The following is a 14,336-nucleotide window of genomic DNA, read 5'->3' on the forward strand; positions in this document are numbered from 1 at the left end:
ATTCCCTTCATTGGACGGTTCACATTCCAAAGCACCCGTTACCTCTAACCATAACCCAGACACTGCTTCTACAGAAAGACCATCACGTTAGCAGTGAAACCTTTCCCAGAGTGTTACATTTATTTATTTATTTTGAATTTGCACAGCCTTTTGCACACGGGTTGTTTGTCTCTCCTGTTGGGTGCAGTCTTTCATTGATTCTCTTATGTTTCTTTGTACTTACTGTGAATGAATCTCAGAGTTGTGTATGGTGGCATATACGTAGTTTGATAGTGACTTTGTTTTTCGAAGGTCCGTCACCCGTCCCGTGCCCTGCAGCCAATGGCACCCAGGGCAGCTCCGATGCCATGCCCAGCATTCCCGACTCCCTGCTGCGGAAGCTGAAGGTACAGAGGGCGCTGCCTGTGGGGTAAGAGATTGCATTTTCTGGGTAATCGTCTCTGTTACTGTTAAATATTGAAAGGCCTATATTTAGTTGACATGGAGAGGATGTTTCCAATGGTGGGGGAGTCTAGGACCTGGGAGCACAGTCTCAGAATAGAGGGGCATCCATTTCAAAGAGAGACAAGGAGGAATTTCTTCAGCCAGAGGGTGGTGAATCTGTGGAATCCTGGAGGGGGAGGGATGAAGTAAAGAGCTGGGTAGTTGATTGGTGAAAGAGACAGAAAGCCCACGTTACTCAGGTCTGGTGTGGAAGCAATGTGAGGATTCAGTCTCCACACGTTACTCAGATCCCATGGGTTACTGTGAATCTCCCCCTGGTGTGGAGGCAATGTGAGGATTCAGTCTCCACACGTTACTCAGATCCCATGGGTTACTGTGAATCTCCCCCTGGTGTGGAGGCAATGTGAGGATTCAGTCTCCACACGTTACTCAGATCCCATGGGTTACTGTGAATCTCCCCCTGGTGTGGAGGCAATGTGAGGATTCAGTCTCCACACGTTACTCAGATCCCATGGGTTACTGTGAATCTCCCCCTGGTGTGGAGGCAATGTGAGGATTCAGTCTCCACACGTTACTCAGATCCCATGGGTTACTGTGAATCTCCCCCTGGTGTGGAGGCAATGTGAGGATTCAGTCTCCACACGTTACTCAGATCCCATGGGTTACTGTGAATCTCCCCCTGGTGTGGAGGCAATGTCAGGATTCAGTCTCCACACGTTACTCAGATCCCATGGGTTACTGTGAATCTCCCCCTGGTGTGGAGGCAATGTGAGTATTCAGTCTCCACACGTTACTCAGATCCCATGGGTTACTGTGAATCTCCCCCTGGTGTGGAGGCAATGTGAGGATTCAGTCTCCACCCGTTACACAGATCCCATGGGTTACTGTGAATCTCCCCCTGGTGTGGAAGCAATGTGAGAATTCAGTCTCCACCCGTTACACAGATCCCATGGGTTACTGTGAATCTCCCCCTGGTGTGGAGGCAATGTGAGGATTCAGTCTCCACAGGTTACTCAGATCCCATGGGTTACTGTGAATCTCCCCCTGGTGTGGAAGCAATGTGAGGATTCAGTCTCCACCCGTTACACAGATCCCATGGGTTACTGTGAATCTCCCCCTGGTGTGGAGGCAATGGAGGCGATTCAGTCTTCACACGTTACTCAGATCCCATGGGTTACTGTGAATCTCCCCCTGGTGTGGAGGCAATGTGAGGATTCAGTCTCCTCACATTACTCAGATCCCATGGGTTACTGTGAATCTCCCCCTGGTGTGGAGGCAATGTGAGGATTCAGTCTCCTCACATTACTCAGATCCCATGGGTTACTGTGAATCTCCCCCTGGTGTGGAGGCAATGGAGGGGATTCAGTCTCCACACGTTACACAGATCCCATGGGTTACTGTGAATCTCCCCCTGGTGTGGAGGCAATGTGAGGATTCAGTCTCCACACGTTACTCAGATCCCATGGGTTACTGTGAATCTCCCCCTGGTGTGGAGGCAATGGAGGGGGTTCAGTCTCCACACGTTACTCAGATCCCATGGGTTACTGTGAATCTCCCCCTGGTGTGGAGGCAATGTGAGGATTCAGTCTCCACCCGTTACTCGGATCCCATGGGTTACTGTGAATCTCCCCCTGGTGTGGAGGCAATGTGAGGATTCAGTCTCCACACGTTACTCAGATCCCATGGGTTACTGTGAATCTCCCCCTGGTGTGGAGGCAATGTGAGGATTCAGTCTCCACACGTTACTCAGATCCCATGGGTTACTGTGAATCTCCCCCTGGTGTGGAGGCAATGTGAGGATTCAGTCTCCACACGTTACTCAGATCCCATGGGTTACTGTGAATCTCCCCCTGGTGTGGAGGCAATGTGAGGATTCAGTCTCCACCCGTTACTCGGATCCCATGGGTTACTGTGAATCTCCCCCTGGTGTGGAGGCAATGTGAGGATTCAGTCTCCACACGTTACTCAGATCCCATGGGTTACTGTGAATCTCCCCCTGGTGTGGAGGCAATGGAGGGGGTTCAGTCTCCACACGTTACTCAGATCCCATGGGTTACTGTGAATCTCCCCCTGGTGTGGAGGCAATGTGAGGATTCAGTCTCCACACGTTACTCAGATCCCATGGGTTACTGTGAATCTCCCCCTGGTGTGGAGGCAATGTGAGGATTCAGTCTCCACACGTTACTCAGGTCTGGTGTGGAGGCAATGTGAGGATTCAGTCTCCGCACGTTACTCAGATCCCATGGGTTACTGTGAATCTCCCCCTGGTGTGGAAGCAATGTGAGGATTCAGTCTCCACACGTTACTCAGATCCCATGGGTTACTGTGAATCTCCCCCTGGTGTGGAGGCAATGTGAGGATTCAGTCTCCACCCGTTACTCGGATCCCATGGGTTACTGTGAATCTCCCCCTGGTGTGGAGGCAATGTGAGGATTCAGTCTCCACACGTTACACAGATCCCATGGGTTACTGTGAATCTCCCCCTGGTGTGGAGGCAATGTGAGGATTCAGTCTCCACACGTTACTCAGATCCCATGGGTTACTGTGAATCTGCCCCTGGTGTGGAGGCAATGTGAGGATTCAGTCTCCACACGTTACACAGATCCCATGGGTTACTGTGAATCTCCCCCTGGTGTGGAGGCAATGTGAGGATTCAGTCTCCACACGTTACTCAGGTCTGGTGTGGAGGCAATGTGAGGATTCAGTCTCCGCACGTTACTCAGATCCCATGGGTTACTGTGAATCTCCCCCTGGTGTGGAAGCAATGTGAGGATTCAGTCTCCACACGTTACTCAGATCCCATGGGTTACTGTGAATCTGCCCCTGGTGTGGAGGCAATGTGAGGATTCAGTCTCCACACGTTACACAGATCCCATGGGTTACTGTGAATCTCCCCCTGGTGTGGAGGCAATGGAGAGGATTCAGTCTCCACACGTTACACAGATCCCATGGGTTACTGTGAATCTCCCCCTGGTGTGGAGGCAATGGAGGGGGTTCAGTCTCCACACGTTACTCAGATCCCATGGGTTACTGTGAATCTCCCCCTGGTGTGGAGGCAATGTGAGGATTCAGTCTCCACACGTTACTCAGATCCCATGGGTTACTGTGAATCTCCCCCTGGTGTGGAGGCAATGTGAGGATTCACTCTCCACACGTTACTCAGATCCCATGGGTTACTGTGAATCTCCCCCTGGTGTGGAGGCAATGTGAGGATTCAGTCTCCACACGTTACTCAGATCCCATGGGTTACTGTGAATCTCCCCCTGGTGTGGAGGCAATGTGAGGATTCAGTCTCCACCTGTTACTCAGATCCCATGGGTTACTGCAAGGGGGGGTTTACAGGGTTGCCTACAAAATTCAAAGTAAATTAATTATCAAAGTTCCTTTATTGCACCATATACAACACAGTGATTTGTTTTCTTGTGGGCTTACTGAGAAAAATCCAAGACCCTTAATAGAATCAATGAAAGACTGCTCCCAGCAGGACAGACAAATGACCAGTGTGCAAACGATAATAAACTGTGAAAATACAAAGAGAAAGAAATAATAATAATAAATAAATAAGCAATAACTATTGAGAACATGAGATGAAGATGTGTCCATAAACCAGTAGGGTTTAGACTAGAGTTGTAGGGGGATGGGAACCAGTGTCTGGCACAGTTAGTGGAGAGGTGATGGAAGCTGGTGTTGGTAAAACCCCAGACAAAGTGAAGAATCGAAAGATTGAGCATGTTGCAACTGGTGTCCTGAACTGCCAATATTCAAATGAAAGAAGTATCATAGGAAGGATGATGGTAGTGCTGAAGGTGAGGTAGGTGATTTACAAACGGAGGCAATGTGTAGTGAGGAGAGGCTATTGACTGGGCAAAATTGCAGTCAACAGGATAAGTTGCAACGTAAAAGGCAGACAATATCGAAAAGGGTGAATACAGGACTGAAGGTGTTGTATCTGAATGTGCACAGTTTCTGGAATAAGGTCGATGAACTTGCAGCACAGTTACAGAATGACAGGTATGATGTTGTAGGGGTCACTGCACAATGGCTGAAAGAAGATTATAGCTGGGTGCTTAATGTCCAAGGATACACATGGTATTGAAAGGACAGGCAGGAAGGCAGAGGGGATGGTGTTGCTCTGTTCATAAAAATTGAAATCCGATCATTAGAAAGAGGTGACGTAGGGTCAGGATGTGTTGAATCTTTATGGATGGAGCTAAGAAACTGCAAGGATAAAAAGACCCTGATGGTATTTGTATACAGATCCCAAATAGTAGATTGTGGCTTACAAATTACACTGGGAGATGGAAAGTACATGCCAGAAGGGCAATGTTACAACAGTTATGGGGAACTCAGTATACAGGGAGTTTGAGAAAATCACGTTGGTGCTGGATTCCAGGAGGGGAATTTCCAGAGTCCCTATGAGATGGCTTTTCAGAGCAGCTCCTCATTGAGCCCACTAAGGGATCAGCTATTCTGGATTTGGTGTTGTGCAATAAGACCATAAAGACCATAAGATATAAGAGTAGAAGTAGGCCATTCGGCCCATCGAGTCTATTCTGCCATTCAATCATGGGCTGATCCAATTCTTCCAGTCATCCCCACTCTCCTGCCTTCACCCCGTAACCATTGATGCCCTGGCTAGTCAGAACCTATCTATCTCTGCCTTAAATACACCCAATGTCTTGGCCTCCACAGCCACTGGTGGCAACAAGTTACACAGATTTATCACCCTCTGACTAAAGTAATGAACCAGAATTGATTAGAGAGCTTAAGGTAAAAGAACCCCTGAGAGGAGAGTGATCGTAATATTATAGAATTCCCTCTATATTTGAGAAGGAGCTAAAGCCAGATGTATCAGTGGAGTAAAGGGAATTACAGAGACACGAGAGTGAAGTTGGCTAAAATTGATTGGAAAAGAACGCTGGCAGGGGTGACGGTAGGGCAGCAGTGGCTAGAATGTCTGGAAGCCATTCCGAAGGCACGGGATATATCCATCCCAAAAGGGAAGAAGTATTCTAAAGGAAAGATGGCACACCCGTGGCTAACAAGAGAAGTCAAAGCCAACATAAAAGCCAAAGAGAGGACATTTAATAGAGCAAAGATTAGTGGGAAGTTAGAGGATTGGGAAGCTTTTAAAAACCAACAGAAGACAACTAAAATTTTCATTAAGAAGGTAAAGATGGAATACAAAAGTTAAGTAGCCTATAATATTAAAGGAGATACCAAACATTTCTTCAGATACATAAAGTGTAAAAGAGAAGTGAGAGTGAATATCGGACCACTGGAAAATGATGCTGGAGAGGTACTAATGGGGGACAAGGAAATGACAGATGAACTGAATAAATATTTTACATCAGTCTTTGAAGAAGTAACAAGCAGGATAGGGAAAGGAAAACCAGTTGATGTTGTGTATGTAGATTTTCAGAAGGGTTTTGACCAGGTGCCACACATGAGACTGCTTAACAAGTTACGAGCCAATGATATTACAGGAAATATTCTAGCCTGGATAAAACAGTAGCTGATTAGCAGGAGGCAAAGAGTGGGAATATACGGAGCCTTTTCTAACTGGCTGTCATTGACTAGTGGTGTTCTTCAAGGGTATGTGTTGGGACCGATTCTTTTTACATTATATGTCAATGATTTGGATGATAGAATTTGGCTTTGTTCTACTTTCGCAAAGATACCTGCCCCTACACCTATCTTCATATTGTCTGCAAACTTTGCAGTAAAGCCTTCAATTCATATGAGGTGCTGCCCTGCATTTTTCATAATTGCACTTAAGTGCCAGGCAGCATCTGCATGGAGAGAAGACCAGACAGCGTCTGTGTGGAGAGAAAACCAGGCAGTGTCTGTGTGGAGAGAAAACCAGGCAGTGTCTGCATGGAGAGAAAACCAGGCAGCGTCTGTGTGGAGAGAAAACCAGGCAGTGTCTGTTCACAGAGAAAACCAGGCAGTGTCTGTGTGGAGACAAAACCAGGCAGTGTCTGTTCAGAGAGAAAACCAGGCAGTGTCTGTTCAGAGAGAAAACCAGGCAGTGTCTGTGTGGAGAGAAAAGCAGGCAGTGTCTGTTCAGAGAGAAAACCAGGCAGTGTCTGTGTGGAGAGAAAACCAGGCAGTGTCTGTTCAGAGAGAAAACCAGGCAGTGTCTGTGTGGAGAGAAAACCAGGCAGTGTCTCTGTGGAGAGAAAACCAGGCAGTGTCTCTGTGGAGAGAAAACCAGGCAGTGTCTGTTCAGAGAAGACCAGGCAGCGTCTGTTCAGAGAGAAAACCAGGCAGTGTCTGTGTGGAGAGAAAACCAGGCAGTGTCTGTTCAGAGAGAAAACCAGGCAGTGTCTGTGTGGAGAGAAAACCAGGCAGTGTCTGTGTGGAGAGAAAACCAGGCAGTGTCTGTTCAGAGAGAAAACCAGGCAGTGTCTGTGTGGAGAGAAAACCAGGCAGTGTCTGTGTGGAGAGAAAACCAGGCAGTGTCTGTGTGGAGAGAAAACCAGGCAGTGTCTGTTCAGAGAGAAAACCAGGCAGTGTCTGTTCAGAGAGAAAACCAGACAGTGTCTGTGTGGAGAGAAAACCTGACAGTGTCTGTGTGAAGAGAAAACCAGGCAGAGTCTGTGTGGATAGAAAACCAGGCAGTGTCTGTGTGGAGAGAAAACCAGGCAGTGTCTGTGTGGAGAGAAAACCAGGCAGTGTCTGTTCAGAGAGAAAACCAGGCAGTGTCTGTTCAGAGAGAAAACCAGGCAGTGTCTGTGTGGAGAGAAAACCAGACAGTGTCTGTGTGGAGAGAAAACCAGACAGTGTCTGTGTGGAGAGAAAACCAGACAGTGTCTGTGTGGAGAGAAAACCAGACAGTGTCTGTGTGGAGAGAAAACCTGACAGTGTCTGTGTGAAGAGAAAACCAGGCAGAGTCTGTGTGGATAGAAAACCAGGCAGTGTCTGTGTGGAGAGAAAACCAGGCAGTGTCTGTGTGGAGAGAAAACCAGGCAGTGTCTGTTCAGAGAGAAAACCAGGCAGTGTCTGTTCAGAGAGAAAACCTGACAGTGTCTGTGTGGAGAGAAAACCAGGCAGCGTCTGTGTGGAGAGAAAACCTGACAGTGTCTGTGTGAAGAGAAAACCAGGCAGAGTCTGTGTGGAGAGAAAACCAGGCAGTGTCTGTGTGGAGAGAAAACCAGGCAGTGTCTGTGTGGAGAGAAAACCAGGCAGTCTCTGTGTGGAGAGAAAACCAGGCAGTGTCTGTGTGGAGAGAAAACCAGGCAGTGTCTGTGTGGACAGAAAACCAGGCAGTGTCTGTGTGGAGAGAAAACCAGGCAGTGTCTGTGTGGAGAGAAAACCAGGCACTGTCTGTGTGGAGAGAAAACCAGGCAATGTCTGTGTGGAGAGAAAACCAGACAGTGTCTGTGTGGAGAGAAAACCAGGCAGTGTCTGTGTGGAGAGAAAACCAGGCAGTGTCTGTTCGGAGAGAAAACCAGGCAGTGTCTGTTCAGAGAGAAAACCAGGCAGCGTCTGTGTGGAGAGAAAACCAGGCAGTGTCTGTTCAGAGAGAAAACCAGGCAGCGTCTGTGTGGAGAGAAAACCAGGCAGTGTCTGTGTGGAGAGAAAACCAGGCAGTGTCTGTGTGGAGAGAAAACCAGGCAGTGTCTGTGTGGAGAGAAAACCAGGCAGTGTCTGTGTGGAGAGAAAACCAGGCAGTGTCTGTGTGGAGAGAAAACCAGGCAGTGTCTGTTCAGAGAGAAAACCAGACAGTGTCTGTGTGGAGAGAAAACCTGACAGTGTCTGTGTGAAGAGAAAACCAGGCAGAGTCTGTGTGGAGAGAAAACCAGGCAGTGTCTGTGTGGACAGAAAACCAGGCAGTGTCTGTGTGGAGAGAAAAACAGGCAGTGTCAGTGTGGAGAGAAAACCAGGCAGTGTCTGTGTGGAGAGAAAACCAGACAGTGTCTGTGTGGAGAGAAAACCAGGCAGTGTCTGTTCAGAGAGAAAACCAGGCAGCGTCTGTGTGGAGAGAAAACCAGACAGTGTCTGTGTGGAGAGAAAACCAGGCAGTGTCTGTTCAGAGAGAAAACCAGGCAGCGTCTGTGTGGAGAGAAAACCAGGCAGTGTCTGTGTGGAGAGAAAACCAGGCAGTGTCTGTGTGGAGAGAAAACCAGGCAGTGTCTGTGTGGAGAGAAAACCAGGCAGTGTCTGTTCAGAGAGAAAACCAGGCAGAGTCTGTGTGGAGAGAAAACCAGACAGTGTCTGTTCAGAGAGAAAACCAGGCAGAGTCTGTGTGGAGAGAAAACCAGGCAGTGTCTGTGTGGAGAGAAAACCAGGCAGTGTCTGTTCAGAGAGAAAACCAGGCAGAGTCTGTGTGGAGAGAAAACCAGGCAGTGTCTGTGTGGAGAGAAAACCAGGCAGTGTCTGTGTGGAGAGAAAACCAGGCAGTGTCTGTTCAGAGAGAAAACCAGGCAGTGTCTGTTCAGAGAGAAAACTAGACAGTGTCTGTGTGGAGAGAAAACCTGACAGTGTCTGTGTGAAGAGAAAACCAGGCAGAGTCTGTGTGGAGAGAAAACCAGGCAGTGTCTGTGTGGAGAGAAAACCAGGCAGTGTCTGTGTGGAGAGAAAACCAGGCAGTGTCTGTGTGGAGAGAAAACCAGGCAGTGTCTTTGGGGAGAGAAAACCAGGCAGTGTCTGTGTGGAGAGAAAACCAGGCAGTGTCTGTGTGGAGAGAAAACCAGGCAGTGTCTGTGTGGAGAGAAAACCAGGCAGTGTCTGTGTGGAGAGAAAACCAGGCAGTGTCTGTGTGGAGAGAAAACCAGGCAGTGTCTTTGGGGAGAGAAAACCAGGCAGTGTCTTTGGGGAGAGAAAACCAGGCAGTGTCTGTCCAGAGAGAAAACCAGGCAGCGTCTGTGGGGAGAGAAAACCAGGCAGCGTCTGTGTGGAGGGAAAACCAGGCCGTGTCTGTGTGGAGAGAAAACCAGGCAGTGTCTGTTCAGAGAGAAAACCAGGCAGTGTCTGTTCAGAGAGAAAAACAGGCAGCGTCTGTTCAGAGAGAAAAACAGGCAGTGTCTGTGTGGACAGAAAACCAGGCAGTGTCTGTGTGGACAGAAAACCAGGCAGTGTCTGTGTGGAGAGAAACCCAGGCACTGTCTGTGTGGAGAGAAAACCAGGCACTGTCTGTGTGGAGAGAAAACCAGGCACTGTCTGTGTGGAGAGAAAACCTGGCAGTGTCTGTTCAGAGAGAAAACCAGGCAGTGTCTGTTCAGAGAGAAAACCAGGCAGCGTCTGTGTGGAGAGAAAACCAGGCAGTGTCTGTGTGGAGAGAAAACCAGGCAGTGACTGTGTGGAGAGAAAACCAGGCAGTGTCTGTGTGGAGAGAAAACCAGGCAGTGTCTGTGTGGAGAGAAAACCTGACAGTGTCTGTGTGAAGAGAAAGCCAGGCAGAGTCTGTGTGGAGAGAAAACCAGGCAGTGTCTGTGTGGAGAGAAAACCAGGCAGTGTCTGTGTGGAGAGAAAACCAGGCAGTGTCTGTGTGGAGAGAAAACCAGGCAGTGTCTTTGGGGAGAGAAAACCAGGCAGTGTCTGTCCAGAGAGAAAACCAGACAGTGTCTGTGTGGAGAGAAATCCAGGCAGTGTCTGTGTGGAGAGAAAACCAGGCAGTGTCTGTTCGGAGAGAAAACCAGGCAGTGTCTGTGTGGAGAGAAAACCAGGCAGTGTCTGTGTGGAGAGAAAACCAGGCAGTGTCTGTGTGGAGAGAAAACCAGGCAGTGTCTGTTCAGAGAGAAAACCAGACAGTGTCTGTGTGGAGAGAAAACCTGACAGTGTCTGTGTGAAGAGAAAACCAGGCAGAGTCTGTGTGGAGAGAAAACCAGGCAGTGTCTGTGTGGACAGAAAACCAGGCAGTGTCTGTTCAGAGAGAAAACCAGGCAGTGTCAGTGTGGAGAGAAAACCAGGCAGTGTCTGTGTGGAGAGAAAACCAGGCAGTGATTGTGTGGAGAGAAAACCAGGCAGTGTCTGTGTGGAGAGAAAACCAGGCAGTGTCTGTGTGGAGAGAAAACCAGGCAGTGTCTGTTCAGAGAGAAAACCAGACAGTGTCTGTGTGGAGAGAAAACCTGACAGTGTCTGTGTGAAGAGAAAACCAGGCAGAGTCTGTGTGGAGAGAAAACCAGGCAGTGTCTGTGTGGAGAGAAAACCAGGCAGTGTCTGTTCAGAGAGAAAACCAGACAGTGTCTGTGTGGAGAGAAAACCTGACAGTGTCTGTGTGAAGAGAAAACCAGGCAGTGTCTGTGTGGAGAGAAAACCATGCAGTGTCTGTGTGGAGAGAAAACCAGGCAGTGTCTTTGGGGAGAGAAAACCAGGCAGTGTCTGTCCAGAGAGAAAACCAGGCAGCGTCTGTTCAGAGAGAAAACCAGGCAGCGTCTGTGTGGAGGGAAAACCAGGCAGTGTCTGTGTGGAGAGAAAACCAGGCAGTGTCTGTGTGGAGAGAAAACCAGGCAGTGTCTGTGTGGAGAGAAAACCAGGCAGTGTCTGTTCGGAGAGAAAACCAGGCAGTGTCTGTGTGGAGAGAAAACCAGGCAGTGTCTGTGTGGAGAGAAAACCAGGCAGTGTCTGTGTGGAGAGAAAACCAGGCAGTGTCTGTGTGGAGAGAAAACCAGGCAGTGTCTTTGGGGAGAGAAAACCAGGCAGTGTCTGTGTGGAGAGAAAACCAGACAGTGTCTGTGTGGAGAGAAAACCAGGCAGCGTCTGTTCAGAGAGAAAACCAGGCAGTGTCTGTTCAGAGAGAAAACCAGGCAGTGTCTGTGTGGAGAGAAAACCAGACAGTGTCTGTGTGGAGAGAAAACCAGACAGTGTCTGTGTGGAGAGAAAACCAGGCAGTGTGTGTGTGTGGAGAGAAAACCAGGCAGTGTCTGTGTGGAGAGAAAACCAGGCAGTGTCTGTGTGGAGAGAAAACCAGGCAGTGTCTGTGTGGAGAGAAAACCAGACAGTGTCTGTGTGGAGAGAAAACCAGGCAGTGTGTGTGTGTGGAGAGAAAACCAGACAGTGTCTGTGTGGAGAGAAAACCAGGCACTGTCTTTGTGGAGAGAAAACCAGGCAGTGTCTGTTCAGAGAGAAAACCAGACAGTGTCTGTGTGGAGAGAAAACCAGGCACTGTCTGTGTGGAGAGAAAACCAGGCAGCGTCTGTTCAGAGAGAAAACCAGGCAGTGTCTTTGGGGAGAGAAAACCAGACAGTGTCTGTGTGGAGAGAAAACCAGACAGTGTCTGTGTGGAGAGAAAACCAGACAGTGTCTGTGTGGAGAGAAAACCAGGCAGTGTGTGTGTGTGGAGAGAAAACCAGACAGTGTCTGTGTGGAGAGAAAACCAGGCACTGTCTGTGTGGAGAGAAAACCAGGCAGTGTCTGTTCAGAGAGAAAACCAGACAGTGTCTGTGTGGAGAGAAAACCAGGCACTGTCTGTGTGGAGAGAAAACCAGGCAGCGTCTGTTCAGAGAGAAAACCAGGCAGTGTCTTTGGGGAGAGAAAACCAGACAGTGTCTGTGTGGAGAGAAAACCAGACAGTGTCTGTGTGGAGAGAAAACCAGGCAGCGTCTGTTCAGAGAGAAAACCAGGCAGCGTCTGTTCAGAGAGAAAACCAGGCAGCGTCTGTTCAGAGAGAAAACCAGGCAGAGTCTGTGTGGACAGAAAACCAGGCAGTGTCTGTGTGGAGAGAAAACCAGACAGTGTCTGTGTGGAGAGAAAACCAGACAGTGTCTGTGTGGAGAGAAAACCAGGCAGTGTGTGTGTGGAGAGAAAACCAGGCAGTGTCTGTGTGGAGAGAAAACCAGGCAGCGTCTGTGTGGAGAGAAAACCAGGCAGCGTCTGTTCAGAGAGAAAACCAGGCAGCGTCTGTTCAGAGAGAAAACCAGGCAGCGTCTGTTCAGAGAGAAAACCAGGCAGTGTCTGTGTGGAGAGAAAACCAGGCAGTGTCTGTTCAGAGAGAAAACCAGGCAGTGTCTGTTCAGAGAGAAAACCAGGCAGTGTCTGTTCAGAGAGAAAACCAGACAGTGTCTGTGTGGAGAGAAAACCAGGCACTGTCTGTGTGGAGAGAAAACCAGGCAGCGTCTGTTCAGAGAGAAAACCAGGCAGTGTCTTTGGGGAGAGAAAACCAGACAGTGTCTGTGTGGAGAGAAAACCAGACAGTGTCTGTGTGGAGAGAAAACCAGGCAGCGTCTGTTCAGAGAGAAAACCAGGCAGCGTCTGTTCAGAGAGAAAACCAGGCAGCGTCTGTTCAGAGAGAAAACCAGGCAGAGTCTGTGTGAACAGAAAACCAGGCAGTGTCTGTGTGGAGAGAAAACCAGACAGTGTCTGTGTGGAGAGAAAACCAGACAGTGTCTGTGTGGAGAGAAAACCAGGCAGTGTGTGTGTGGAGAGAAAACCAGGCAGTGTCTGTGTGGAGAGAAAACCAGGCAGCGTCTGTGTGGAGAGAAAACCAGGCAGCGTCTGTGTGGAGGGAAAACCAGGCAGTGTCTGTGTGGAGAGAAAACCAGACAGTGTCTGTGTGGAGAGAAAACCAGGCAGCGTCTGTTCAGAGAGAAAACCAGTCAGTGTCTGTTCAGAGAGAAAACCAGGCAGCGTCTGTTCAGAGAGAAAACCAGGCAGTGTCTGTTCAGAGAGAAAACCAGGCAGTGTCTGTGTGGAGAGAAAACCAGGCAGTGTCTGTTCAGAGAGAAAACCAGGCAGTGTCTGTGTGGAGAGAAAACCAGGCAGTGTCTGTTCAGAGAGAAAACCAGGCAGCGTCTGTTCAGAGAGAAAACCAGGCAGCGTCTGTTCAGAGAGAAAACCAGGCAGTGTCTGTGTGGAGAGAAAACCAGGCAGTGTCTGTGTGGAGAGAAAACCAGGCAGCGTCAGTTCAGAGAGAAAACCAGGCAGTGTCTGTGTGGAGAGAAAACCAGGCAGTGTCTGTGTGGACAGAAAACCAGGCAGTGTCTGTGTGGAGAGAAAACCAGGCAGTGTCTGTGTGGAGAGAAAACCAGGCAGTGTCTGTGTGGAGAGAAAACCAGGCAGTGTCTGTGTGGAGAGAAAACCAGGCACTGTCTGTGTGGAGAGAAAACCAGGCAGTGTCTGTTCAGAGAGAAAACCAGGCAGTGTCTGTTCAGAGAGAAAACCAGGCAGCGTCTGTGGGGAGAGAAAACCAGGCAGTGTCTGTGTGGAGAGAAAACCAGGCAGTGTCTGTGTGGAGAGAAAACCAGGCAGTGTCTGTGTGGAGAGAAAACCAGGCAGCGTCTGTGTGGAGAGAAAACCAGGCAGTGTCTGTTCAGAGAGAAAACCAGACAGTGTCTGTGTGGAGAGAAAACCAGACAGTGTCTGTGTGAAGAGAAAACCAGGCAGAGTCTGTGTGGAGAGAAAACCAGGCAGTGTCTGTGTGGAGAGAAAACCAGGCAGTGTCTGTTCAGAGAGAAAACCAGGCAGTGTCTGTGTGGAGAGAAACCCAGGCAGTGTCTGTGTGGAGAGAAAACCAGGCAGTGTCTTTGTGGAGAGAAAACCAGGCAGCGTCTGTGGGGAGAGAAAACCAGGCAGAGTCTGTGGGGAGAGAAAACCAGGCAGCGTCTGTTCGGAGAGAAAACCAGGCAGTGTCTGTGTGGAGGGAAAACCAGGCCGTGTCTGTGTGGAGAGAAAACCAGGCAGCGTCTGTGGGGAGAGAAAACCAGGCAGCGTCTGTTCAGAGAGAAAACCAGGCAGCGTCTGTTCAGAGGGAAAACCAGGCAGTGTCTGTGTGGAGAGAAAACCAGGCAGTGTCTGTGTGGAGAGAAAACCAGGCAGTGTCTCTGTGGAGAGAAAACCAGGCAGTGTCTGTGTGGAGAGAAAACCAGGCAGTGTCTGTGTGGAGAGAAAACCAGGCAGTGTCTGTTCGGAGAGAAAACCAGGCAGTGTCTGTGTGGAGAGAAAACCAGGCA

The 14,336-nt window shown here is 49.3% G+C and overlaps 1 protein-coding gene across 1 annotated transcript in view; it reads left to right on the forward strand.

Moving 5' to 3' along the window:
• The window catches only part of mrvi1 (murine retrovirus integration site 1 homolog), a 253,637-nt gene that overhangs the window by 155,155 nt on the left and 84,146 nt on the right, over window positions 1-14,336 (forward strand). Inside the window, exon 15 of the mRNA XM_073049956.1 lies at window positions 292-409. Within this exon, the coding sequence (XP_072906057.1) occupies window positions 292-409 (118 nt within the window). The remainder of the gene's footprint in view (window positions 1-291; window positions 410-14,336) is intronic.

This window comes from Hemitrygon akajei, chromosome 6, assembly GCF_048418815.1.
Source record: "Hemitrygon akajei chromosome 6, sHemAka1.3, whole genome shotgun sequence".
NCBI lineage: Eukaryota > Metazoa > Chordata > Chondrichthyes > Myliobatiformes > Dasyatidae > Hemitrygon > Hemitrygon akajei.